The sequence below is a fragment of the Rhincodon typus genome, chromosome 7 (assembly GCF_021869965.1).
Source record: "Rhincodon typus isolate 14 chromosome 7, sRhiTyp1.1, whole genome shotgun sequence".
Classification (NCBI taxonomy): domain Eukaryota; kingdom Metazoa; phylum Chordata; class Chondrichthyes; order Orectolobiformes; family Rhincodontidae; genus Rhincodon; species Rhincodon typus.
The window spans coordinates 2,682,388-2,709,742 of record NC_063338.1 but is presented as its reverse complement, the minus strand read 5'-3'; the positions used below and the strand labels follow the sequence as shown (position 1 = coordinate 2,709,742).

The 27,355-nt window shown below is 44.2% G+C and overlaps 1 protein-coding gene across 1 annotated transcript in view; it reads right to left on the bottom strand.

The window, feature by feature from the left end:
* LOC109919238 (transient receptor potential cation channel subfamily M member 2-like) overlaps nucleotides 1-27,355 on the bottom strand; it is a 76,667-nt gene that overhangs the window by 38,186 nt on the left and 11,126 nt on the right. Inside the window, exons 4-6 of the mRNA XM_048598990.1 lie at nucleotides 24,747-24,912; nucleotides 19,041-19,221; nucleotides 16,167-16,333 (exon numbers count right to left, since the gene is read on the bottom strand). Of these exons, the coding sequence (XP_048454947.1) occupies nucleotides 16,167-16,333; nucleotides 19,041-19,221; nucleotides 24,747-24,912 (514 nt within the window). The remainder of the gene's footprint in view (nucleotides 1-16,166; nucleotides 16,334-19,040; nucleotides 19,222-24,746; nucleotides 24,913-27,355) is intronic.

Here is a 27,355-nt window from a genome sequence, read left to right as displayed (position 1 = left end):
TAATAATCACTTGGGAAGGGTTAATTAGGGATTGTCAGCATGGCTCTGTCAGAAGATCATGTGTAACAAATTCATTAGAATTTTTTGAAAATGTGATCAAGTGTGTGGATGAGAGTGGCTCAGTTGATGTAGTTTATATGGATTTTAGCAAAACTTTTGACAAGGTCCCACATGAGTGACTAATTGAGAATGTTAAAACATATTGGATTGTGGGAAACCTGGTCAGATGGGTCAGAAACTGGCTTAGTAATAGGACACAAAGGGTAGTGGTAGAAGGTTGTTTGAGTGACTGGAGGCTGGTGTCCAGCGGAGTGCCACAAGGATCAGTCCTAGGACCCTTATTGTTTGTTATATATATAAATGATATTGATGAAAATATGGGGAAATGTTAAGCAAATCTGCAGATGACACCAAGCTTGGTAGAGTGGTTAATAGCGAAGAAGATGATTGTAGGTTACAGGAAGACAATAGATGTGTTGGTCAGATGGACAGACTACTGGCAGATGGCATTGAGAAGCGCAAGGTGATGCAGTTTTGAAAGATGAAACAAGATGAGGAGTACTTAATTAATGGCAGGACACTAGGTAGCTTAGAGGAACAGAGGGATTGTGGGGTAATTATTCATAGACCCCTGAAGTCAACAAGGCACATGAATAGGATAGTTAAGAAGGCATTCAGCACACTTGCTATCATAATCATGGCATTGAGTGTAAGAGCAAGGAGGTAATGTTGGAGTTGTGCAAAGAGTTGGTCAGGCTGTAGCTGGAGTACTGTGTGCAGCTGTGGCCACCTCATCACAGGGAGGATGTGATAGCATTAGAGTGGGTACAGAGAAGGTACACCAGGATGTTGCCTGAGATGGAGAAACTGAGCTATACGGAGAGACTAGATAGGATTGGATTGTTTTCTCTAGAGCAGAGAAGGCTGAGGAGGGACATGTTTGAGGCTTATAAGATTATGAGGGGTATAGTCAGGGTGAACAGTGAGAGTAGCTGTTCCCCTTGGATGAGAGGTATACCACGAGAGGGGATAGTTTTCGGGTAAGGGGCAGGAGATTCAGAGGGCATTTGGGAAAAAAACCTTTTCATTCAACAGATGGTTGGAATCTGGAATGCATTGCAGAGGGTAGTGGGGGAGGTAGTGGAGGCTGTAAACTTTACAACCTTTAAAAAATATTTGGATGAGCAATTCAAATGTCATAACATTCAAGGATATGGGATGAATGCAGAATTTTGAATTAGCAGGCTTTCAGTCAGTGCAGACTCGTTGGGCTGAAGGACATTTTCTATGCTGTATGAATCTATGAATCTCCAATTAACAGACTGTCTCCCTGTCTCATCTCCCTAACATTTAGTCATTTCTTCTCACTCTCTGTGTCTCAACTCTCCACCTATCAGACTCTCTCTGTCTATGGCATAACTCTCCACCAGTCAGTCTTTCTCTCTCTCTCTCTGTGGCTTACATTTGCAGCTAGCTACCTCTCTGTTTCTCTCTATGGCTCATATCTCCAGCAATCAGCATCTCTCTCTCTTTCTTCTTTTTTTGACCAAGTTCATAACATCCCTGGTCATCCAAGGTTCATGTAAGTTACTATACTTATCCTTCATTCTTGCAGGAATGTGCCATTCCTGAACTCTTATCAACTGCTGTTTGAAATATTCCCACATGTCCAATGTGGATTTACACTAAAACAGCTGCCTCCAGTTAAAAGTCTCCAGTTCTTGCCTAATATTGTTGTAGTTCACCTTCCCCCAGTTTAACACCTTCACCCGAGAACTGCTGTCATCCCTATCCATGAGTATCTTAAAACTCACGGTATTATGGTCACTACTCCCGAAATGCTCCCCCACTGCAACTTTACTCACTTGGCCAGGTTCATTTCCCAAAGCCATGTCCAGTATAACTCCTTCCCTGGTTGGACTGTTTACATACTATGCCAAGAAACACTCCTGAATGGTCCTTACAAATTCCGCCCCTGCCAAGTCCCTAGCTCGAAGTGAGTCCCAGTCAATATAGGGGAAGTTAAAAGCACCGACCACAATAACCCTGCTGTTTTCACATCTTTCCAAAGTCTGTGTACTATTCTCTCTACTATCTACCGCTGGTTGTTGGGAGGCCTGTATTATACCTCCAGCACTGTGATTCCTGAGTTCTACCCATATTGTCTCGCTGTATGAATCCTCTGATGTGTCCTCCCTTAGTACAGCTGTGAGATACTCCTTTACCAGTGTTGAAATTTCCCCATCCTATTTACATCCCCTTCTATCATATCAAAAACATCTAAATCCTGGGACATTCAGCTGCCAGTCCCATCCCTCTTTCAGCCAAGTCTCCATAATCACAATAATGTTATAGTTCCAAGTATTAACCAAAGCTCTTAAGTTCGTCTACCTTGCCTATTATACTTCTCACATTGAAACACATGCATTTCAGGCCATCTGCTCTGCTCTTTTCAGGAGTGTTTCCCCGCCTGTTCTGGTTGTTAGTCATGTTTGCCTTGGTTTCTTCCTCCCCTTCAATTTCTGCATCTACTACCCTACTCCCCTAGTTCCCATCACCCTGCCACAGTAGGTTAAACCCCACACCCCACCCCCAGTCCTTGGCCAAAAGAGGAAAGAAGTATAGGTAAGCTCAAGGAGGGTGAGAACTGAAGAAGCCCTTGAAGTATACAAAGAAATTAGGAAAGAACTTAAACAAGGAATTAGAAGAGCTAAAGGGGGTCATAGAAAATTATTTGCAAACAGGATTAAGGAGAATCCCAAAGTTTTTTATAAATGCATAAAAAGCAAGAGCGTAACCAAGGAAAGAGTTGGCTCACTCAAAGACAAACGAGGGAATCTATGTGTGGAGCCAGAAGTGGTAGGTGAGATCCTAAACTACTACTTTGTGTCAGTATTCACCAAAGAGAAGGAATTGTTGGAGGATAATCTCAGGGAAGGGATTTTTGAATTTCTAAGCCAAGCTACTATTGAAAAGGAAGAGGTGTTGTGTGTCATAAAAAGTATTAAGGTAGGTGAGTCTCTGGATTCTGATGGGATCTATTCCAGAATATTGAAGGAGGAAAGATAACAAATTGCTGGAACACTGACAGACGTCTTTGTATCCTCTTTGGCCACAGGTGAGGTCCCAGAGGACTGGAGAATAGCCAATGTTGTCCCATTGTTTAAGAAAGGTAGCAGGGATAATCCAGAAATTACAGGCCTATGAGTCTCATGTCGGAAGTAGGAAAATTATTGGAAAAGATTCTCAGGGGCAAGATTTATATGCATTTAGAAGCAAATTGATTTATTAGTGATAGACAGCACGCTTTTGTGCAGGGGAGGTCGTGCCTCACTCACTTGATTAATTCTTCGGGGAGGTGAAGAAGATGATTGTTGACCGAAAAGTATCTACATGGACTTTAGTAAAGCCTTTAATAAGGTCCCTCATGGCAGACTGGTACAAAAGGTGAAGTCATATGATATCAGGGATGAGCTGGCAAGATGGATACAGAACGGGCTTAGTCACAGGAGGCAGAGGGTAATGGTGGAATGATGCTTTTCAGAATGGAGGGTTGTGACTAGTGGTATTCCACAGGGATCAGTATTAGGGCTTTCGCTGCTCGTGATCTACATAAATGATTTGGAGGAAACCATGGCTACTCTATAATCAGTAAGTTTGTGCATGATACCAAGGTTGGTGGAATTGTGGATAGTGAGGAGGGTTGTCAGAGAATACAGCAGGATATAGATCAGTTGGAGGCACGGGTAGAAAACTGGTAGATGGAGTTTAATCCGAACAAATGTGAGGTGATGTAATTTGGAAGATCAAGTACAGGTGGAAATTATTAAGTGAATAGCAGAACCCTTAAGAGTATTGATATGCAGAGGGATCTGGGTGTGCAGGTCCACAGATCACTGAAGGTGCCAGTGCAGGTAGATAAAATAGTAAAAAAGCCTATGGCATGCGTCCCTTCATTGGAAGGGGCATTCAGTATAAGCATAGGCAAGTTATACTGCAGCTTTTTTTTTTTAATTTAGTCATTTTGTCGGATGTGAGCATTGCTGGCTGGGCTCCAGCATTTATTGCCCATCCCTAGTTGCCCTTGAGAAAGTAGTGGTGAGCTGCCTTATTGAACCACTGCAATCCACCTGCTGTGAGTTGACCCACAATGCCCTTAGGGAGGAAATTCCAGGATTTTGACCCAGCGACAGTGAAGGAACAGTGATATATTTCCAAGTCATGATGGTGAGAGGTTTGAAGGGGAACTTGAACATGACGGTATTCCCATGTATCTGTGGCTCTTGTCCTTCTAGATGGAAGTGGTCGTAGGTTTCAAAGGTCCTGTCTGAGGATCTTTGGGGAATTTCTGCAGTGGATCTTGTAGGTAGTACACATTGCTGTTACTGAGCATCGGCATTGGAGGGAGTGGACGCAGTGTCAATCAAGCGGGCTGCTTTGTCCTGGATGGCGTCAAGCTTCTTGTTGTTGGGGCTGCACTCATCCAGGCAAGTGGGGAGTATTCCATCACACTTCTGACCCGTGCCTTGTAGATGGTGGACAGATGAGTCAGGAGGTGCGTTACTTGCCGCAGTATTCCGAACCTCTGACCTGCTCTTGTAGCCATTATGTTTATGTGGTGAGTCAAGTTGTGCTTCTGATCAATGATAACTCCCAAGATATTGATAGTGGGGGAATTCAGTGATAGTAACACCATTGAATGTCAAGAGGCAGTGGTTAGTTTGTCTCTTGTTGTTGATCATCATAGCTTGGCAATTGTGTGGCGCGACTGTAACCTGCCAGTTGTCAGCACAAGCCTGGATATTGTCCAGATCTTGTTGCATTTGGATATGGACTGGTTCAGCACCAGAGGAGTGGCTAATGGTGCTGAACATTGGCGAACATCCCTACTTCTGACCTTATGATGGAGGGAAGGTCACTGACGAAGCAGCGGAAGATGGTTGGGTCTAGGACAGTACCTTGAAGAACTCCTGCAGAGATGCCCTGGAACTGAGATGATGACCTCCAACAACCATGACTACCTCCCTATGTGTTAGGTATGACTCTAACCACCGGAGAGTTTACCCCCTGATATCCATTGATTTTAGTTTTGCTAGGGCTCCTTGATGCCACACTTGGTCGAATGCAGCCTTGATGTCAACGGCTCTCACTCTCACCTCACCTCTGGAATTCTGCTCTTTGTTCGTGTTTGATTGAAGGCTGTAATGAGGTGAGGAGCTGAGTGGCCCTGGCGGAAACCAAACTGGGTGTTACTGAACAGGTTATTGCTGAGCAGGTGCTGCTTGGTAGCACTGTTGATGACACCTTCCATCACTTTACTAATGATCGAGAGTAGACTGATGGGGTGCTAATTGGTCAGGTTGGATCCATCCTGCGGGCAATTTTCCACATTGTCGGGTAGATGCCAGTGTTATAACTGTACTGGAACAGCTTGGCTAGGGGAGCGGCAAGTTCCGGAGCACAAGTCTTCAGTACTATTGCTGGAATGTTGTCAGGCCTGAAGCTTTTGCAGTATCCAGTGCCTCCAATCATTTCTTGATATCAAGTGGAGTGAATCGAGTTGGATGAAGACTGATATCTGTAATGCTGGGGACCACTGGAGGAGGCTGAGATGGATCATCCACTCGGCACTTCTGGCTGAATATTGCTGTGAAAGGAGCCTTCTCCTTGAGTGAATTGTTTAATAGTATACCACCATCCATTACTGGAAGTGGCAGGACTACAGAGCTTAGACCTGATGTGTTGGTTGTGGGGTCACTTAGTTCTGTCTGTCACGTTCTGCTTAAGCTGTTTGGCATGCAAGTAGTCCTGTTTGGTGGCTTCACCAGGTTTACACTTCATCTTCAGGTATGCCTGGTGTTGTTCCTGGCATGCCCTCATGCACTCTCCATTGAAACAGAGTTGATCCACTGGCTTGATGGTAATGATTGATTTGGGATATGCTGGGCCATGAGGTTGCAGCTTGTGCTAGAGTACAATTCTGCTGCTGTTGATTGCCAACAGCGCCTCATGGATGCCCAATCTTAAGTTGCAGGATCTGTTCGAAGTGTGACCCATTTAGCAAGATGATAGTGCCACACAACATGATGGAGGTTATTCTCAATGTGAAGACGGGACTTTGTCTCCACAAGGACTGTATGGTGGTCATTCTTACCGATCCTGTCATGGATAGATGCATCTCCAGCTGGCAGATTGGTAAGGAAGAGGTCAATTACGTTTTTCCCTTATCACTGCCACAGACCCAGTCTAGCAGTTATGTCCTTTAGGACTCGACCAGCTCAATCAGTAGTATTGCTGCTGAGCCACTCCTGGTGGTGGGCATTGAAATCCCCCACCCAGAGTACATTTTGTGCCCTTGCCATCCTCAGTGCTTCCTCTAAGTATTGTTGAACATGGAGGAGTAGAAGGATATAGATCAAGTGCAGGAAAAAGGGATTAGAATGGATGGACATTTTGGTTGACATGGACTAGTTTGGACCAAAGGGCCTGTCTCTGTGCTGTAGGACTCTATGATTCTATGAGTACCAATTCATCAGCTGAGGGAAGACGATACATGGTAATCAGCAGGAGGTTTCCTTGCCCATGTTTAACTGAAGCTACGAGATTTCATGGGGACTGCAGTCAATTTTATGAACTCCCAGGGCAACTCCTTCCCGACTGTATACCACTTGCCAGCACCTCTGCTGGCTCTTTCCTGCCAGTGAGGCAGGACATATCCAGGGATGGTGATGGTGGTTTCTGAGACATCTGGGATTCTATGAGTATGACTATGTCAGGTCATTGCTTAACTAGTCTGTGAGACAGCTCTCCCAATTTTGGGACTAACCCCCAGATGTTAGTGAGGAGGACTTCGCAGATTTTAAAGGGCTGCTTCTGCCATTGTCTTTTCCGGTGCCTAGGTCGATGCCAGGGGATCCGTCTGGTTTCCTTCCTTTGAGACTTGGTAGCAATTGGTACAACTGAATGATTTGCTAGGCCATTTCAGAGGACAATTGAGAGTCAACCACATTGCTGAGAGTCTGGAGTCACATGTAGGCCAGACCAGGTGAAGATGGCAGATTTCCTTATCTGAAGGACATTAGTGAACCAGGTAGGTTTTTTTCTATTGGCAATGGGTTCATGGTCACCAGTAGATTTTAAATTCCAGATTTTTTTTTGTTGAATTCAAATTCCACCATCTGCTGCGATGGGATTCGAACCTGGGTCCCCATAACATTATCTGGGTTTCTGGATTAATCGTCTACCTATAATACCACTAGGCCATAGCCTGCCCTTCCTTTATCTTTATAGAACTTTAGCTCAGCTACACTTGGAATATTGCATACTGTTCCAGTCACAACACTACCAGAACGATGTGAATGCTTTGGAGAGGATACAGAAGAGGCTTACCAGGATGTTGCTTGATCTGGGGAATTTTAGCTATGAAGAAAGTTTGGATAGACCAGGTTTGTTTTCACTGGAATGCAGGAGGTTGAGAGGCAACTTGATAGAAGTTTATAAGACTGTGAATGGCATGGATAGAGTGGAAAGCATGAGGCTTTTTCTCAGGATGGAGAGGTCAATTACTGGGAGACACATGTTCAAGGTTTTGCAGTGGGAGGAGGGGTGGTTTTAAAGGAGATGTGTGAGGCAAGGTTTTCACGTAAAGGATGGTGAGTGCCTGGAACACACTGCCAGAAGAGGTGGTAGAAGCAGACACAAGAACAGCATTCAAGAAGAACCTGGACGAATACATGAATTGGAAGGGAATGGAGGGATATGGATCCTGTAAGTGAAGGGCCTGGTCTTGTATTGTATTTTTCTTTGTTGTCTCTCTCTCCAGTACTCACCTCTCCAACAATCAGGTTCTCTATTTCTCTCTTTGACTCATCTCTCCAGCTATCACTCTCACTTTTTCTCTCTCAATGGCTATTGTCACTGGTGGTAGACATGGACCTTAGTAAAGCCTTTAATGTGGCAGACTAATTGGTAAACTTAGATCAAGTGGGATTCAGCATGAGCTTGCCAGTTGGATACAAAACTGGTTTGACAGTAGGAGACAGACAGTGGTAACGGAGGGTTGTTTTTGGACCAGAGGCCTGTGACAAGTGGTGTTCCACAGGGATTGGTACTGGGTCCACTTTTGTTTGTCATTTATATAAATAAATTCAATGAGAATATAGGAGGCACGGTTAGTAAGTTTGCAGATGGCATCAAAATTAGTGATATAGTGGACAGTGAGGAATAATATATAAGATTACAAGGAGATCTTTATCGATTGGATCAATGGGCTGAGGAGTGGCAGATGCAGTTTAATTTGGATAAATGCAAGGTGTTGCATTCTGGTAAAACAAATAAGGGCAGCCCTTATACAATTCCTTGGGTAGTGTTGTAGAACAGACAGACCCTAGGGTTCAGATGCATAATTCTTTGAAATTTGCGTCACAGGTAGACAAGGTGGTTAAGAAGGCATTTAGCATGCTTGCTTTTATTGCTTAGACCTTTGAGTATAGGAGTTGCAACATCATGTGGAGGTTCTACAGGACATTTGGAATACTGTGTGCAGTTCTGGTTGCCCTGCTATAGGAAGGATATTATTAAATTGGAGAGGGTTCAGAAAAGATTTACCAGGATGTTGCCAGGATTAGAGATTTGAGTTATAAAAATAGACTGGATACAAATGAACAAATGATAAAGTAGCGCACATGAACTCCAAGCATGTGCCAACCATCATGCCCTAATTATTCTAAAAACAAACCTGCCATTTTTCGATCCGTATCACTCTATTCCCTCGCTATTCATGTACCCATCTAGGTGCCTATTAAATGCCTTCAATGTGCCTGCTTCCACCACCACTTCTGGTAGTGCATTCCAGGCTGCTACCACTCTCTACATGAAAAACTTCACTCGCAGCATCTCCCTTAAACTTTCCCCCTGTGACCTTGAACCTGTCCCCTTATAATTGACACTTCAACCCTGGGTAAAAAAGCCTCTGACTATCCACCCTATCTATGCCTCTCATAATTTTGTAGACCTCTATCAGGTCTCCTCTCGGCCGCTGTCTTTCCAGTGAAAACAATCCTAGTCTTTTTCACCTTTCCTCATAGTCAATGCCCTGGAGACCAGGCAACATCCTAGTGAACCATCTCTGTACTCTCTCCAAAACTTCCACATCCTTCTGGTAGTATGGTGACCAAAGCTGCACACAATATTCCAAATGTGACCTAACGAGGGTTTTATATAGCTGCAACATGTTTTGCCAACACTTGTACTCCAAGCCCCGGGCGATGAAGGCAAGCATGCCATTTGCCTTCTTAATCACCTTGGCTACCTGTGTTGCCACTTCCAGGGAATTGTGGACCTGCATGCCCTGATCAGTTTAAATGTTAGTGTTCCTGATGGTTCTGCCAATTACAGCACAATTCACATTCAAATTTGATCCTCCAAAACGCATCACCTTGTATTTGTCTGGATTAAACTCCAGCTGTCATTTCTGTGCCCAAGTCGCCAATCTATCTATATCCTGTTGTATGCTTTCACAGTCGTTGGCATGATCAGCGACTCCACCAATCTTTGTATCATCAGCAAACTTGCTTATCAGACCACCCACATTTTCCTCCAGAACATTTATATATACTACAAACAACAAAGGACCTAAGACTGACCCCTGTGGAACACCACTAGTTACCAGTCTCCATTCTGAAAAACATCCTTCCACCACGCTCCTCTGTCTTTTATGACCAAACCAGTTTTCCATCCATTTAGCCAGGCCATCCCGAATCCCTTGTGATTTTAGCTTTTGTACCAACCTGCCATGCGGGACTTTATCAAATGCCTTACTAAAGTCCATATAAACTACATCCACAGCCCTTCCCTCATCAATTATCCTAATTACCTCTTCAAAAAATTCAGTCAGGTTGGGGGCGTGATGGTCCAGTGGTATTATGGCTGGACTGTTAATCCAGAGACCCAGATAACATTCTGGGGACCCAGGTTCAAATCCCACCATGGCAGATGGTGGAATCTGAATTCAATAAACATCCAGAATTAGGAATCTAATGATGACCGTGAATCCATTGTCGATTTTCAGGAAAAACCCATCTAGTTCAGTAATGTCCCTTAGGGAAGGAAACTGCCATCCATACTTGGTCTGGCCTACATGTGACTCCAGATCCACAGTAATGTGGTTGACTCTGAACTGCCCTCTGGGCAATTAGAGATGGGCAATAAATGCTGCCTAGCCAGCGACGTCCTCATATGGTGAATGAATAAAAGAAAAAACATGACTTCCTCAGATAAAACCACGCTGCCTGTCACTAACACGTCCATTTTCCTCCAAATGTGCACATATCTTGTCACTCAGTATCTTCTTCAAGAACTTCTCCACCACAGACGTCAAGCTCACCGGCCTATATATCTGTGTATGTCTCTCTCTCTCTATGCGATGAAGGGAAATTTGGCTGTCTGGATACAAAACTGGCTGTCCAATAGAAGACAGAATGTGGTAGTAGATGGAAATTATTCAGGCTGGGGCTCGGTGACCAGTGGTGTTCCGCAGGGATCTGTTCTGGGACCTCTGCTCTTTGTGATCTTTATAAATGACTTGGATGAGGAAGTGGAAGGGTGGGTTAATAAGTTTGGTGGAGTTGTGGAGGGCTTTTATAGGTTGCAACAGGACATTGACAGGATGCAGAGCTGGGCAAAGAAGTGGCAGATGGAATTCAACCCAGAAAAGTGTGAAGTGGTTCATTTTGGAAGGTTGAATTTGAATGCAGAATACAGGGTCAATGGCAGGATTCTTGGCAGTGTGGAGGAACAGAGGGATCTTGGGGTCCACGTCCATAGATCCCTCAAAGTCGCTACCCAAGTTGATAGGGTTGTATAGAAGGCGTATGGTGTGTTGGCTTTCATTGGCAGGGGAATTGAGTTTAAGAGCCGTGAGGTTATGCTGCAGTTCTATAAAATTCTGGTTCGACCACACTTGGAATATTGTGTTCAGTTCTGATCACCTCATTACAGGAAAGATGTGGAAGCTTTAGAAAGGGTGCAGAGGAGATTTATCAGGATGCTGCCTGGACTGGAGGGCAAGTCTTATGAGGAAAGGTTGAGGGAGCTAGGGCATTTTTCATTGGAGCGAAGAAGGATGAGAAGTGACTTGATAGAGGTTTACAAGATGATGAGAAGCATAGATAGAGTGGATAGTCAGAGACTTTTTCCAAGGGTGGAAATGACTATTACGAGGGAGCATAATTTTAAAGTGATTGGAGGAAGGTATGGGGGAGATGTCAGAGGTAGGTTCTTCACACAGAGAGTGGTGGGCATGTGGAATGCGCTGCCGGCAGTGGTAATGAAGTCAGATACTTTAGAGACTTTTAAGCGAGTCTTGGATAGGCACATGGAGGATAGTAAAATGTAGGGTATGCAGGGATAAAACCTAGGATAATAGGTCAGCACAACATTGTGAGCCGAAGGGCCTGTACTGCGCTGTACTGTTCTATGTTCTATGGTCTGTGGCTCACCTCTCCAGCTATCAGGTACTTTCCCCCTCTATGGTTCACTTCTCCAGATAACAGACTCTGTTTCTCTCTTTGGCTCATCTCTCTAAAAGTTAGTTTCTCTTTCATTTTGTCTATGGCTCACCTCTCCAGCAATCAGTCTCTCCTCCCCTCTCTCTCTTTCTCTCTCTTTTGCTCTCTGTGGCTTACCTCTTCAGCTATCTCTCTCTGGCTTTCTCTCTCTGGCTCACACCTCCAGCTGTCAAGCTGTTTCTCTCTTGCTGTGGCTCATCTTACATTCTTCAGGCTCTCTCTGTTTTTTTTGTGGCTTACCTCTCCAGTTATCAGGCTCTCTCTTTCTCTTTGGCTCACTTCTTCAGAAACACACTGTCTCCCTCTCTCTGTAGCTCCTCTCACCCACTATCAGTCCCCCTTTCTCTCTCTGTTGTTCATCTCTCCAGATCTCAGTCTCTCCCTCTCTGTGGTTCACCTCTCCAGATCTCAGCTTCTCTTTCTCTGTCCCTCTATTGCTCACTTCTCCACCTGATAGGCTCTCTCTCTGTTGTTATGTCTCACCCCTATAGATATTAAGCTCTCTCTGTTTTTATGGCTTACCTCTCCAGCTATCAGGATCTCTCTCTCTCTCTCTCTCTACGTCACCTCTCCAGCTGTCAGACTCCCTCTTTCTATCACTCACCTCGATAGGTATCAATCTCTCTCACTGAATGGCTCAGCTCTCAATATTAGACTATCTTTCTCTCTCTATTGCTCACCTCACCAAGTTTCTGGCTCTCTTTCAATGGTTCACCCCATCCAGCTATCAGTCTCTCACACTCTATGGTTCACGTCTCCAGTTATCAGACTCTTTCTTTCTCATTCACTCTACTGCCCATCTCTCCAGCTAACAGTTTCTCTCTCACTTACCTCTCCAGCTATCAGATTCTTTCCATTTACCACTAATCTCTCCACCTTTAGTGCTCTTTCTCTCTATTGACCAACTCTCCAGCTACCAGGGTCTCTCTCTGACCAGAGGCCTGAACAGCCCCAATCCACCACCACTCTTGTCCGCCTGGTTGAACTTGTTCTCTCACTGAACAATTTCTCCTTTAATTCATCTCACTTCTGCCAAGTCAAAGGAGCCACTATGGGCACCAACATAGGTCCCAGTAATGCCTGCCTCTTTATGGGGTATGTGGAACGATCCTTATTTCAGTCTTACACTGGACCCATCCCACAACTCTCTTCTCGGTATATTGATGACTGCTTTGATGCCACTTCATGCTCCCGCCAGGACCTTGAAAACTTCATTCATTTTTCTTCCAATTTTCACCCCTCTGTAGGTTTCATATCGCCCATTTATAACACTTCCCTTCCTTTCCTTGACCTCTCTGTCTCCGTTTCGGGAAATAAACCATCCACTGCTATCCACTACAAAGCTACTGACTCCCATAGCTACCTTCACTACAGCTTATCACACCCCATGTCCTGCAAGGACTCCATCCCATTCTCCCAGTTCCTTCGTCTACCATGGTTTCCCACCCACTGTGGTAGATAGGGCCCTCAACAGCATAAGATCTATCACTCGTGCTTCTGCGCTTGCCCCTTCCCATCACTCACAACAGTGTGAACGGGTTCCCCTTGTCTTCACTTTTCATCCCACCAGCCTCCACATTCAAAGGATCATTCTCTGCCATTTCAGACAACTCCAGCAGAACGCCACCACCAAACGCATCTTCCCCTCACTCCCCCTGTCTGCATTTAACAGGCATCGTTCCCTCCGGAACATCCTAGTACATTCCACAACCACCAACAACATCCCTCTCTCCACGGCACCTTCCCATGTAACCACAGAAGGTGCAATATCTGTCTCTTCACCTCCTCCCTGCTCACCATCCAAGAGCCTAAACAGTCTTTCCAGGAGAAGCAGCATGTTACCTGAACCTCCTCTAATCTTGTGTATGCATTCGCTGCAACTAATGTGGCCTACTCTACGTTGGAGAAACCAAATGCAGACTGGGTGACCACTTTGCAGAACACCTCCAGTCTGTGCACAAGCATGATCCCGACCTTCCCATAGCCAGTCATTTTAACATAGTGTCCTGCTTGCATGCCCACTTGTCTGTCCTCGGCATGCTGCAGTGCTCCAGTGAATCACAGCGCAAATTGGAGGAACAACATTTCATCTTCAGACTTGGCACTTTACAGCTTTCTGGACATAATATTGAGTTCAACATTTTTAAATTGTGAACTATTTCTTCCTTTTCTTTTAGTTTGCTACCATGTCCTCCCCTCCTCCCATCCCCGTTACTGTCCTTTCAAGTCTGGCAGGAGACACGCCATTGTTCTGTCATTCTCACATTCCAAACAGTTAATCTGAACTATTAACATCTTTTCTCCACCAACACCCTACACCCACTAGTCCCATATCCATCACCCCCACTGCCCAAACAAAAGCATAAATATTGTCCCCTCCACACTTCACTTCAGCTCTGATGAAGAGTCACCTAGACTCGAAATGTAAACTTGCTCTATCTCGATGGATGCTGTCTGACCCACTGTGATCTCTAGCAATGGTTATTCTCAGTACAGATTCCAGCATCCGCTGTAATTTGTTCCTGGGCTCACTCACTGTCTCTATCACCCATCTCTCCAGCTATCAGTCTCTCACCTCTCCATCAGTATCTCACTTCCAGCTTTCAAGCTCTTTTTGCCCCTATAGCTTGCCTCTCCTCTCTAGCTATCAGGATCTCACTCTCCCTTTGGCTCATCTCTCCAGCCATCAGACTCACCTTTTCCTCTCGCTATGGCATATATCAGCAGCTATGATGTTCTGTCTCTGTCTCGCTCTTCTCTCTATCAGGATTTTTTTTTCTCTCTCCTATCCAGTAATCAGGCTCTCTCACTTTCGGTGATTCACCTCTCCAGCTACCAAGCTTTTTCTCTAAGGCTCACCCCTCCAGCTGTAAAACTCTCGCCCTCCCCAGTTATGCCTCACCTCTTCAGCTATCAGACTCTCTCTCTCTATTGCTCAACTCTCTCTCTAGCAGTCATCTCTTCAGCTATCAGGTTCATTGTCTCTCTCACTCCCTGTGGCTCACATCTTCAGTTTTCAGGCTCTGTCTCTACTGCTCACCTCTCCAATTATCAGCATCTCTTTGTCATGCATCATTAGTAGCCAGGGTGATGTGTCAGAAGCCTAGAGTGTGGCTAATGCTATGCTGTTATTCCTGCAAGGAAAAGCCAGGGAACTACAGACCTGAGGTCAGTGGTAGGTAAGCTGTTGGAGGGGAACCTGCGAGACACAATCTACATGTATTTGGAAAGGCAAGGACTGATTAGGGATAGTGAGCATGGTTTTGTGCATGGGAAGTCGTGTCTCACAAACTTGATTAAGTTTTGTGAAGAAGTGACCAAGAAGATAGATGAGGGAAAAGAGGTATACATTGTCTACATGGACTTTAGCAAGGCCTTTGACAAGATTCCACATGGTAGACTGGTTAGTAAGGTTAGATCACATGGGATCCATGGAGAGCTAGCCAATTGGATACAAAATTGGCTTGACAGTAGGAGACAGAGGGTGGTAGCACAGGAATGTTGTTCATACTGGAGGCCCATGACCAGTAGTATGCCACAGAGGATCAGTGCTGGCTTCACTGTTGTTCATCATTTATGTAAATGATTTGGATAAGAATATAGGAGGCAGAGTTAGTAAGTTTGTGGATGACGCAAAAATTGGTTGGTATTGTGGACAGTGAAGAAGGTTATAAAAGAGTACAATGGGATCTAGATCAACTGGATCAATGGGCTTCTCTATCTCTTCCACTCTATGGATCACATCTCCAGTTATCAGGCTCTCTGTCCCTTTCACTCACCATTCCAGCTATCAAGCTTTCTTTCTTGCTCTATGGTGCACTTTTCCAGATATCATTCTCTCTCTCTATGGCTTAGCTCTCTCCAGCTATCTGGTTCTCTCTATGGTTCACCTTTCTGAGGCTCTTCCTCTCTTTATATATCACACTTCTCCATCTATGAAGCGCTTTCCCTCTCTCTTTCTATGGCTCACCTCCAAATATCAGCTCACGTCTCCTGCTATCCAAGTCTCATCTCTCTCCCTACAGTTCACATCACCAGCTGTCAGGCTGTCTTGTTTTTTCTCTCTGTATGGCTTACCTCTGTAGGTATCAGGCTCACTCTCTCTCTTTCTCTCTTATTTACCTTTCCCATGATCAGGCACTCTCACTACAGCTTACCTCTCCAGCTATCAGTTTCTCTCTCTTTTTAGTTCACCTGTTCAGTTATCAGGCTCTCAATCTCTCTTTATATCACTAACTCTCCAGCTAGCAGACTGTCTCCCTAAGGCTCACCTCTCCAGCTGTTAGTCTCTCTCTCTTTCTCCCTCTTTCTGTCTCTCTCTCTCTATGCCTGATGGCAACAGATATGAAGTTCTCTCTCTCTACCATTCATGTCTCCAGCTATCAAGCTCTCTCTTTCTGATGCTCATCTCTCCAGCCATCGGCTACTCTCTCCCTCTGTCGCTCACCTATTCAGCTATCAGGTTCTCTGTCTATATATATCACTCATCTCTCAAGCTATCAGGCTCGCTCTCTGTGGCTCACCTGTTCACTAATCAGTCTCTTTCTTTCTTATGATCATCTCTCCAGCTATTAGGTATGCTCTTCCTATATAGCTCACCTCTTCAGATATCAGACTCTCTCGGTTATGCACAATGCCCCAGCTAGCAATGCCAATGGACACAATCTGTTGTTTCTTGGATCGGCTGGTCATCTTACAGTGTCGCACTGACTCTCCAACGTGCTTCATTACCCCAGCAAAGGTACCTCCTGTGATAATCCATGCTCCTGGGAGAAAAACAGAGGGGTAAATGTCAAGGCTCACAGAATCTGCTATATATAGTCATGTTTTAGATGAGGGGACTGAATCTAAAATCTACAAACTTGCAGATGACACAAAGGTGAGTGGATGGGTGAAGAGTGAGGATGATGAAGAGATGTTGAAGTGTGATTGTGACAAGTTGAGTGACTGTCGAAATGCACTGCAGGTAATGTGGATAAAATGTGAGGTTACCTACTTTGGGAGCAAAAACAGAAAAACGGATTTTTATCTGAATGGCTGTAAATTGTGAGAGGTGAATATGCAACGAGATCTTGATTTCTCTGTACACCAGAAGTAAGCGTGCAGGTGCAGCAGGCAGTGAAGAGGCAAGCAGTATGTTGTACTTCATTGTGAGAGGATTCGATCACAGGAGGAGGAATGTCTTGCTGCAATTATACAGAGCTTTGATGAGACCACACCTGGAGTAATCTGCACAGTTTTTGTCTCTTTATAGAATCATAGAATCCCTATCTCAGCCATGGAGGGAATGCAGTAATGGTTTACCAGACTGATTTCTGATGATGTGTGAAGATAGACAGCTCAGTTAGAAATAAAAACAAAGTTGTTGGAAAAGCTCAGTAGGTCTGGCGGCATCTGTGAAGGAAAATACATAGTTAACGTTTCGGGTCCGGTGACCCTTACTCAGAACTGGTGGTGGCAGGGAAAACATCAGTTTATATGCAGAAAATAGGGAGGTGGGTGGGGTAGAGAGTAAACAATAGGATAGAGCCCAAAGAGACAGAAAGACAGTTAGACAGACAAAGGAGTTGCTAACAATCAGGCTGGGAGGGTGAATAGTTGTTAATGGGGACTGTTCGTGATTAACGACAGGGAGTGTGTAATGGCAGGCTATGTGGTAACAAGGCCTGGTGTGTGGGGTAGGGGGCTGGGACATGGGAGAGTTTAGGCCCTAAAATTATTGAAATCGATATTGACTCTGGAGGGCTGTAGGGTCCGCAAGCGAAAAATGAGGTATTGTTCCTCCAGCTTGCATTGGGCTTTGTGAGAACACTGCAGCAAGTCAGAGATGGAGATGTTGGCCAGGGGGCAGGGTGGTGTGTTGAAGTGGCAGGCAACGGGTAGTTCTGGGTCTTTTTTGCCAGCAGAACATAGATATTCTGCAAACTTGTCGCCAAGTCTACACCTTGTTACCACATAGCCTGCCATTACACACCCTCTGTCGTTAATCACGAACAGTCCCCATTAACAACTAATCACCCTCCCAGCCTGATTGTTAGCAACTCCTTTGTCTGTCCAACTGTCTTTCTCTCTCTTTGGCCTCTATCCTATTGTTTACTCTCTACCCCACCCACCTCCCTATTTTCTGCATATAAACTGACGTTTTCCCTGCCACCACCAGTTCTGAGGAAGGGTCACCGGACCCGAAAAGTTAACTATGTTTTTTACTTCACAGATGCTGCCAGACCTACTGAGCTTTTCCAGCAACTTTGTTTTTGTTCCTGATTTACAGCATCCGCAGTTTTTTCGGTTTTTATCTACTCAGTTAGGACTGTATTTACTGGAGTTTAGAAGAATGAGGGGGATCTCATAGAAACCTAAAAATTCAAACAAGTCCAGACAGTATAAACACAGAAAGCATTGTCTCCCAGTGGCTGGGGAGTCCAGAACAAGAGGTCACAGTTCAAACATATAGGTTAGGCCATTTCAACTGAGATGAGCAGAAATTTCTTCATCTAGTGAGTCTTGAAACCAAAGCATTGAATGTTTTCAAGTAGGAAACAGATATAATTCTAAAGGAAAAATGGGAACCAGGTATTGAATTGGATGATCATATTGAATGGGAGAGCAGGCTCAAAGGGCTGAATGGTGTTCTCCTGCTCCTACTTTCTATGTCCCTACGTTTCTAAACCAACGAGGAAGGACATGGCTAAATAACTTATAAATAATGTCAAAGTGAAAAGTAACTTTGAAATGAAGAATATGAAATGGAATCACAAAACATTCCACAGACGTATTAAAGGAAGTTAGGGAAGAGATTTGGGGACACCATTATACTTGTGCATTAGGAATTGCTTAGTCCTACAGAATTTAAGAATTGCTAAACAAGGAAAGAGATGACATCGATGCTTTTCATTTTGCATCATCAGGACTGAAACACAAGAAAACTAATTTTAGTAATGAAACAATGTATCCAGCAGGAGAAGACAGGACTGACTGCTCACTGACTTGTGCACTGAAATACGTTATCAGGATTACAGATGAGATGATACTAGGAAGTGTTGATAACACTGAAGGAGCCTGACAAAATCAACAAAGACTTGAATAACCTGCAGGATGTTTTGAAATGGCAAATGAATGTCAACACCAATAACTGGTTAAAGAGGCCATGCTCTCTCTGAAATTGCAAATGGGGTGGAGGATGAGAGGGTTTCAGAGATACAGGTTCAATAATCATTATCTCAGAACATAGACTAACAAACTTATAACAATGTAAATAAAGCAATGGCATTCATTTCTAAAGAAACAGAATCAAGAGCAGACATAGGTTTAAACTCATGCACGATCTGAATTGAAGCAATAGAGTTTTGCGCCCAATTCTGGTTCACGTATTACAAATCAGAAAGGTACAACAGAGATCTAGAAAGGCCTTAACACAACTGATAACTTCTAAAATCATCAGGAACATATTTAAAAATGATGGTTGTGTCACACCTGTCGACTGGGCCACTTTAATTAGGCCTCTCCGGAACATGACTCTCAGGCCTGGCTTCAAGTGAAAGTTCTTCGCCCCTCCAGTTACAGAAATGAGAAGATGTGGAGGGGTTAGTCCCCAGTACTCAGTCATAAGATGGTAGAGTGTTGCTGGAGCAGTGTCATTTGAGACTCGGGCATACTGAAAATAAGAGTTGGGCACATGTGTTATTCGTGTCACATGTCGTTAATCCTGGTAGCCTCTATTTCAGGAGGATTCATCAAATGACACCAACTGCAATGATCACACCCTCTGACTACTGGTCACTCAGCGCATCTATCACCATGACCTACCACTGGCCATGACAGAATAAGCAGACTCTGTGTCAGGCAATTATAGACTTCCAGTCAAATAGGCTTTTTTTCTAATCTCCAGTTTTGTTTCATACTTGATTGTTGTCATGGCCATCAATAAGGGGCTAACTTTCAAGTTCATTTTCTATTAATTGGCAGAGGATGAAGCAGAGTCACATCTGCAATTATCTTATTGAATGGCATTCCAGGCTTGAGGGCCTGATTGGTTTATGCCTGCTCAATTTTTGTGTGCATATTTGTAACACTCTTCTAACAGGAGGTCATGCACTCTGAGAATGTAGAAGCACACAAAATCACCTGATTCCTTCAGCAGCTTAGCTTTGCAAAGCTCAGTGGGACACACAAGACAACTCACTCATTGTCACAAGGTGATGTGCACATTGTAAGCAAACTGGAAGAAGATGATGGAGATGGCCCACTAATCGAGTTTGAGGATGAGTGGGTACGGGGATCCTGAAATCTCTGCTGGGTTGGATGCAGATAGGTCATAAGCTCATACAGTGTGGAAAAAGACCCTTTAGTCCAACCAGACCATGCTGAACATAATCCCAAACTAAATTAGTCCCACCTGTCTGCTCCTGGTCTATATCCTGCCAAACCTTTCCTATTCATGTATCTATCCAAATGTCTTTTAAAAGTTGTAATTGTACCCACATTCACCACTTCCTCAGGAAGTTCATTCTACATGCGAATCACCGTCTGTGTAAAAAAATTGCCTCTTATGTCTTCATTAAATCTCTCTCCTGTCACCTTAGTAATACCTTAAAAATATAAGGTAGGGGCGGAGGTTAGATAGGCCTTAGATTTAGGGTAAAAGTCCAGCACAACATCGTGGGGCGAAGGGCCTGTACTGTGCTGTACTGTTCTATGTTCTACGTTCTATCCCCCATTCTGGGGAAAAGACAACTCTATTTATACCTCTCATTATTTTATAAATTTCTATCAGGTTGCCCCTCAATCTCCTATGCTCCAGTGAAAAAATTCCAAGCCTATCCAGCCTTTCTTTATAACTCAAACCTTCCATACCTAGCAACATCTTGGTAAATCTCTTCTGAACCCTCTCCAGCTTTATAATATTCTTCTTATAACTGGGTGACCAGAACTGTACACAGTACTCCAGAAGAGGCCTCGTCAATGTCCTGTACAATTTCAACATGACTTCCCAACTCATATACGCAAAGGACTGAGCAATGAAAGCAAGCATGCCAAAGGCCTTTTTAACTATCTTCTCTATATGTGACACAAATTTCGAAGAATTATGCACCTGTACCCTAGTTCCCCCTGTTCTACAACACTACCCAAGGCACTACCATTAATTGCATAAGCCCTACCCTTGTTTGTTGTACCAAAACACAATATTTCAAATTTATCCAAATTGAAATCCATCTGCCATTTTTCAGCCCATTGACCTATTTGATCAAGATCCCTTTGTAATCTTAGAAAACCTTCTTCACTGTCTATTATGCCACCAATTTTGGTGTCGTCCATAAACTTTCTAATCATGGCTTCTATATGCTCATCCAAATTATTTCCATGAATGACAAAGAAAAGAGGACCCAGAACCGATCCCTGTGGAACACTGCTGGTCACAAGCATCTAGACCAAAAAGCAACCCTCTACCATTACTCTCTGTCTCCTGACATTAAGCCAAATATTTCTGTTAGGGGCCCCGCAATTTCTTCCCTAACTTGCCAGTGTCCTGGTATACACTCGATCAGGTCCTGGAAATTAATCTGCCTTTATGTTTTCTAAGATCTCCAGGACTTCCTCTTCTGTAATGTGAACTGTTTTCAAACATCAATATTTATTTCCCTGAGTTCTCTAGCCTTGATTTCTTTTTCATGATGTGGAGATGCTGGTGTTGGAGTGGGGTGGACAAAGTCAGACGGCATATGACACCAGGTTACAGTCCAACAGGTTTATTTGAAATCACAAACTTTCGGAGCGTAGCTCCTTCATCATGTGAAGTGAGAGAAGCACACAGACACAGAATTTATAGGCAGAGAGATCAAGGGCAGAGAGATCAAAAGATCAAAAAATGGTGTGGGTGTCGAATAATAAATCTCTGCAAGTGATCAAAAGTGTCAGACAGTGTGAGTTAAGTGTCAACAGCTAAATAACAAGTGAAGGGATGACCTGTAATCCAATTAAATGAGATACAGAGATAATTATAAAAAACTAAAAATAAGGTGGTCATGGAGATAAACCAAGTGGCTGGAATAGCATGATAGATATCAGAGTCATAACCTCACTTCCAGTTTTCCTTCGCAGTGGAGTGTATATGGAAGTCATGGAAGAGCACAGGACAAATGGGGAATTCCTAACAAAAGTGCACAGGAAAGCCACACACACTGACCAAGTATTGAACTTCCACAGCAACCACCCCAACACACATAAACGAAGTTGTGTAGAATATTATTTAAACTGGCAACAACACACTGCAGCAGTTAAGAGCTACGCCAAGAAGAAGAAGAGTACCTCTTGCAGGTATTCAAAGACAATGGATACCCAAAAAAAAAACTGGGTCAGAAGATGCCTCTGACATGAACGACACCAGGAAGATGCTACGTGCCCCGACACACTCATCACGCTACTTTACATCAGGAACACATCTGAACTGACCACAAGACTCCTACAACCATTAGGCATCAGAGCAGCACACAAACCCACATCAACCCTAGCACAACTGCTCACCTGAACCAAAGACCCACTACCCACTATGGACAGGACCAATGTCATACACAAGATTCCCTGCAGAGACTGTGACAAACACTACATCGGACAAACAGGAAGGAAATTAACAACAAGGGTACACGAACATCAATTGGCTACAAAAGGACACAACCAATTCTCACTCATCTCTATCCATATGGATAAGGAGAACCACCAATTTGACTTGGACAACGCCAAGATCCTGGGACTAGCAAAGCAGAGACAAGTGCAGGAATTCCTAGAAGCCTGGTACTCCATGAAGAAAGCCATTAACAAACACATAGAGCTCAACCCCATTTACACTCCACTGCGAAGGAAAGCTGGAAATGAGGTAATCCAGCTCAATGGACTCCAGAGTTTAAATACCAGGCGGTAAAACACAACGGCACTTCATCGGAGCTGCACTGATGATGTTACCAAGCAGGGTAATCAAACGTCCGCGGAAAAACAACGAACCAGCTCGGCGAGCCAACCAACCACAATGTGGATGAGTCTTAATTGCCCTCTGAAATGACCTTGCAAACTAATCAGTTCAAGGGTAATTAAGGGTAGGAAACAAATGCCATATTGTAGTGTCACCTACATTCCATGACAGACTAAGATAACTCTACATTTGTTGGAGTCATACCTTGCACACAGGAACACGTACGTAGTTGTTGGAGGTCAGTCAAGGACACCTCTGTAGGAGTTCCTCAGATCCAACCGTCTTCAGTTACTTCACCAACGACCTTCCCTCCATGATAAGGTCAGAAGTGGGAATGTTCACCAATCATAGATTTTACAGAACGGTTACAGTACAAAGAGAAGTTATCAATCCTATTGAGTCTGTGCTGGCTCACTGAAGGAGAAATTTAATTTGAGCCCTTTCCTATAACCTGTACATTCTTCCTTTTCTAATAATGATTCAATTCCCTCATGAAAGTCTCAATTGAAATGTGTCCACTGCACTCATGTGCAGTACATTTCAGATGATAATCACACTGACTGCATGAAAACATTTCTCTTCATGTCACCATTGCTGCTTCAGATAAGTTACCTCTGCTCCCTGCTTCTGATTAATTAAATCTGTGCTCCCTGATTCATTATCCTTCCACTAATGGAAACAAATTCTCCATATACACTCTGTCTTGGCCCCCATGCTGTTAAACACTTCATTCAAATCGCTTCTCCACCTTCTCTTCTTGAAGGAAAACAGACCCAACATCTCTGATCTATCTATGCAACTGAACTTCCTCAGCACTAGAACCACTCATAATTTTTTTTCTACCTTGTCTCTAATGCTGTCTCACCCTTTGGCCACATAGTGTTCACGACTCCTCAGATACCAAAGCAGTCCACGTCCAAATGCAGAGATCTGGGCAATATCCAGGTTTGGGCTGGCTAGTAAGATTCGCACCACACAAATGTCAGGCAATTACCATCTTCGAACAAGAGAGAATCTAAACTTCATGTCTTGACATTCAGTGGCATTACCATCACCGGGGGTTACCATTGACCAGAAACTGAACCAGACTCACTATATAAATGCAGTGACTACAAGAGCAGATCATGGGGCTTGGAATACTGCAGTGAGTAACTCAGTTCTTGACACCCCAAAGCACAAGGCACAAGTCAGGAGTGTGATGGAATACTCCCCACTTGCCTGGATGGGTGCAGCTCCAACAACACTCAGGAAGCTCAACACCATTCAGGACAAAGCAGCTCCACTTGATTGGTACCATATCCATAAATATTCACTCCCTCCACCACTGATGCTCAGGAGCGGCAGTATTTGCCATCTACAAGATGCACTTTAGAAATTCTCCATGGATCCTTAGACAGCATTTCCAAATCTATGATGGCAGAGCCCTCATGGAGTAGGGGTTGTTGAGAGGGGTGAAGCAATGTTTGCAACCACTGCATTAAGGTCTGAGCCTCGTGAGACTCTGCCGTTCTCCGATGTCGAGCACATTAGCTATCTGAACTCATGATGAAAGGAAGTTCAAAGATGAAACGCTCATGGCAGTAAAGATGTCATCAATAGTAATGGAAACAACTTTTAGTCACACTTCCAGAATACATCCTGTGAGCAAACACCTTTCACTTATGCAAGGAGTCAGCTCCAAGGTCTCTTAAAGCTTTTCCTGTCTGGCAGATGCTCAGCTCAGCGACTCACTGCAGTTCTGCTTCCAAGTTTGACCTGCTGGCTTGCAGGAATTCTGTGTATTCAAGTTATAACAAAATCTCCACTGCCGTCGAATGGCATTTCAAAGCTCAGAGAACCAAAAGTTCCTGGTATTTTACTGAGGACGCTGATGAACTAGTTATTTTCACACTTTAATCTGCTTTTCCCTCCCATCACAGATAGCCACTCTTCCAGGGCACTTAACATCCTATTCAAGTGGTTTAAATAGGTCCAATGGGTAGGATATGGGTGCCAATAGGACAGAATGATGTGGCAGTGTCGGTGTTGGACTGGGGTGGACAAAGTCAAAATTCATACAATACCCGACGAAGGAGCATTGCTCAGAAAACGTGATTTCAAATAAACCTGTTGGACTATAACCTGGTGTCATGTGACTTCTGAATAGAAAGGAAGATTGACGGCTAACCTTCTAAACTGAAGTGAAAGTGGGACACGGTCAGGATGGATTCACAAACCTTTGCCGTCTTCTGCCCTTGTCCTTTAAATGCTATGTCTCCAAATGCATCGGTTGGGACTTGCTGGAGGTGTTTCAAGGTATTCCATCTCTCACTGTGTAAATGACCCAGGTTAATGGCTTCCTCACTGTGATGTTCCCTGGGGTACCCACACTCACATACTGACCTTTGAAGAGAAACACAAACTGGATCAAATCCCCTAGTCATAGTTTGGAGCAGGTGGACACACCATTCCCAGGCCTAGTCCCCAAAACAAATAGTATCCATCGATCATAAACAGAAGTTGCTGGAAAATCTCAGCAGGCCTGGCAGCATAGAATTCGTAGATTCAGAGAATCCCTGCAGTGTGGAAACAGGCCATTCAGCCCAACAAGTCCACACTGCCCCTCCAAAGAGCATCCCACCCAGACTCATTTCCTACCCCTTGCATTTCCCATGTCAAACCCACCTAACCTAAACATCCCTGGACATTACAGGCAATTTAGCATGGCCAGTCCTCCTACCCTGCACATCTTTGGACCGTGGCAGGAAACTGGCACATCCAGAGGACACCCACGTAGACACAGGGAGAACATGCAAAGTCCACACAGACAGTTGCTTGAGGGTGGAATCGAACCCTGGCGCTATGATGCAGCAGTGCTAACCACTGAGCCATCGTACCGCCATCTGTGAAGGAAAATCACAGTTAATGTTTCGGTCCACTGACCCTTCCTCAGAACTCAGTTAACACAACTCTGATATTTCTTCACAGATGCTGCCAGACCTGATGAACTTTTCCAGCAACTTCTGTTTTTATTCCTAATTTACAGCATCTGCAGCTCTTTTGGTTTTTATTTAGCATGAATCGATCCTGCTGTTTCCTGTCTTCAGCCTGGTTAGCTCATGGCACCTCTAAGTCTTCATGCATCTCTCCAGGAAGCTCAAGTTATTCCCCATGGCAGGGCCCAAGTTGTTGTTGTTCATTGCTGGTTGCCCTGATTTTTGTTCCAAAAGGCTGGCTGAATGAGCTCAAAGTCCTTTGAGAGCTGACGCTAATTAAATTGCAGAATAGTACGATGGTGGAATCTGAAATGAAAGTGGGAAACGCTGGACGAAAACTCAATAGGTCAGACAGTGTTTGTATGGAGAAAAGCAGAACAAATGTTTCAGGGCTGTGACATTTTGTCAAAACTGAGAAAAGTTAGAAATTCAATAGGTTTGCGACAATGGCTGTGTATGAGGTAGCTACTATCTGAAGGGGTGAACTGGCACAATGAAATAAGCTTTGCACATTGGGATTCTCCTGGTAGAAACTAACCAGTTAGTTCAAGTGGTTCAGATATTATGTATCAGAATGTTTCGGTTGCAGTAACCTGAACTTATTCTTAAATTGAGCCTGATGTCTCATCTTGAATCACTAATATAATTGTAGCTGACAATTAGGTAATGTGTTATAAACTCATTGTGTTTCCAAAAACTGAGCCTATCTTCTGCCTGAGACTTCAGGTGGGCATCCTTCCCGACTCAATATCAGTAATTTAGACTAACACCAGCCAGAAGGGTTGGTGATTGCAAATCTATACAAGACATCCCACTTGGTTTCTGTGATCAGCCAAAGATCCATATAACAATACCATTATGATGGTGAACAATGATGGAGATTTTGTTACTTGTTAGAGGTGGGCCAAGGACAAGAGGAAGTTCTTGGAAAGAAGGCCTGTGTGTGCAAGGCAGGAGAAATTGAATGACAGAAAACCTAGCCTTCCAGAGTGAAAGGGAATGGAGATTGGGCAAGTCAGGAAACAAAGGGACACGTTTTCTTTCTGAAATCAGGTGCATTGCATCTCCTGTGTACACATAATATTCACCAACCAACATCATCAACTGTCATAAAAACCCATTTGTTTCACTAATATCCTTCAGGGAAAGAAATCTGTCGTCTGGTCTAGATGCAACTCCAGATCCACAGCAATAAATACTGGCCAAGCCAATGGAGCCCATGTCTCGTGAATGAATTAAAAAAAGGCCATTCTCTGATGATGCAGAAAGACACCAAACATAGAAGTCTGTCATTTTTAAGAAAGACTAATTGAAGAGGATTTGAGTTTGTTAACCATCCAATCACCCAGGGCTTTATGCGGCCTACTCTATTTATGATTAGGTCCATAGGGAAACATTGGAGTGGGTTATGCCTGGTGTGAGGAGGCAGTGCTGGGGCAGATGGATAGGTTAGTGAATTAGGCCACAGGTGCTGCTGAATCAGGCAGTGTTTGTCAGCTTTGTGACTTCATTTACTTACTGTTTCAAGCTACCAGAAGAACTATCACAGATGTCCTTATACTATGGGCAATTTTGCATGGTCAGTCCACCTTACCTGCACATCTTTGGACTGTGGGAGGAAACAGGAACATCTGGAAGAGGCCCACGCAGACATGGGGAGAGTGTGTGGACTCCACACAGACAGTTGCCCGAAAATGGAGTTCAGCCCAGGTCCCTGGCGCTGTGGGGCAGCAGTGCTGGCTACTGAGCCACCATGCTTCCCCTACAATCATGAGGCGCGTGGATAGGGGTAATAGTCAAGGTCTTTCCTGAGGGTAAGGGAGTCCAAAACTGGAGGACAGAGGTGAAAG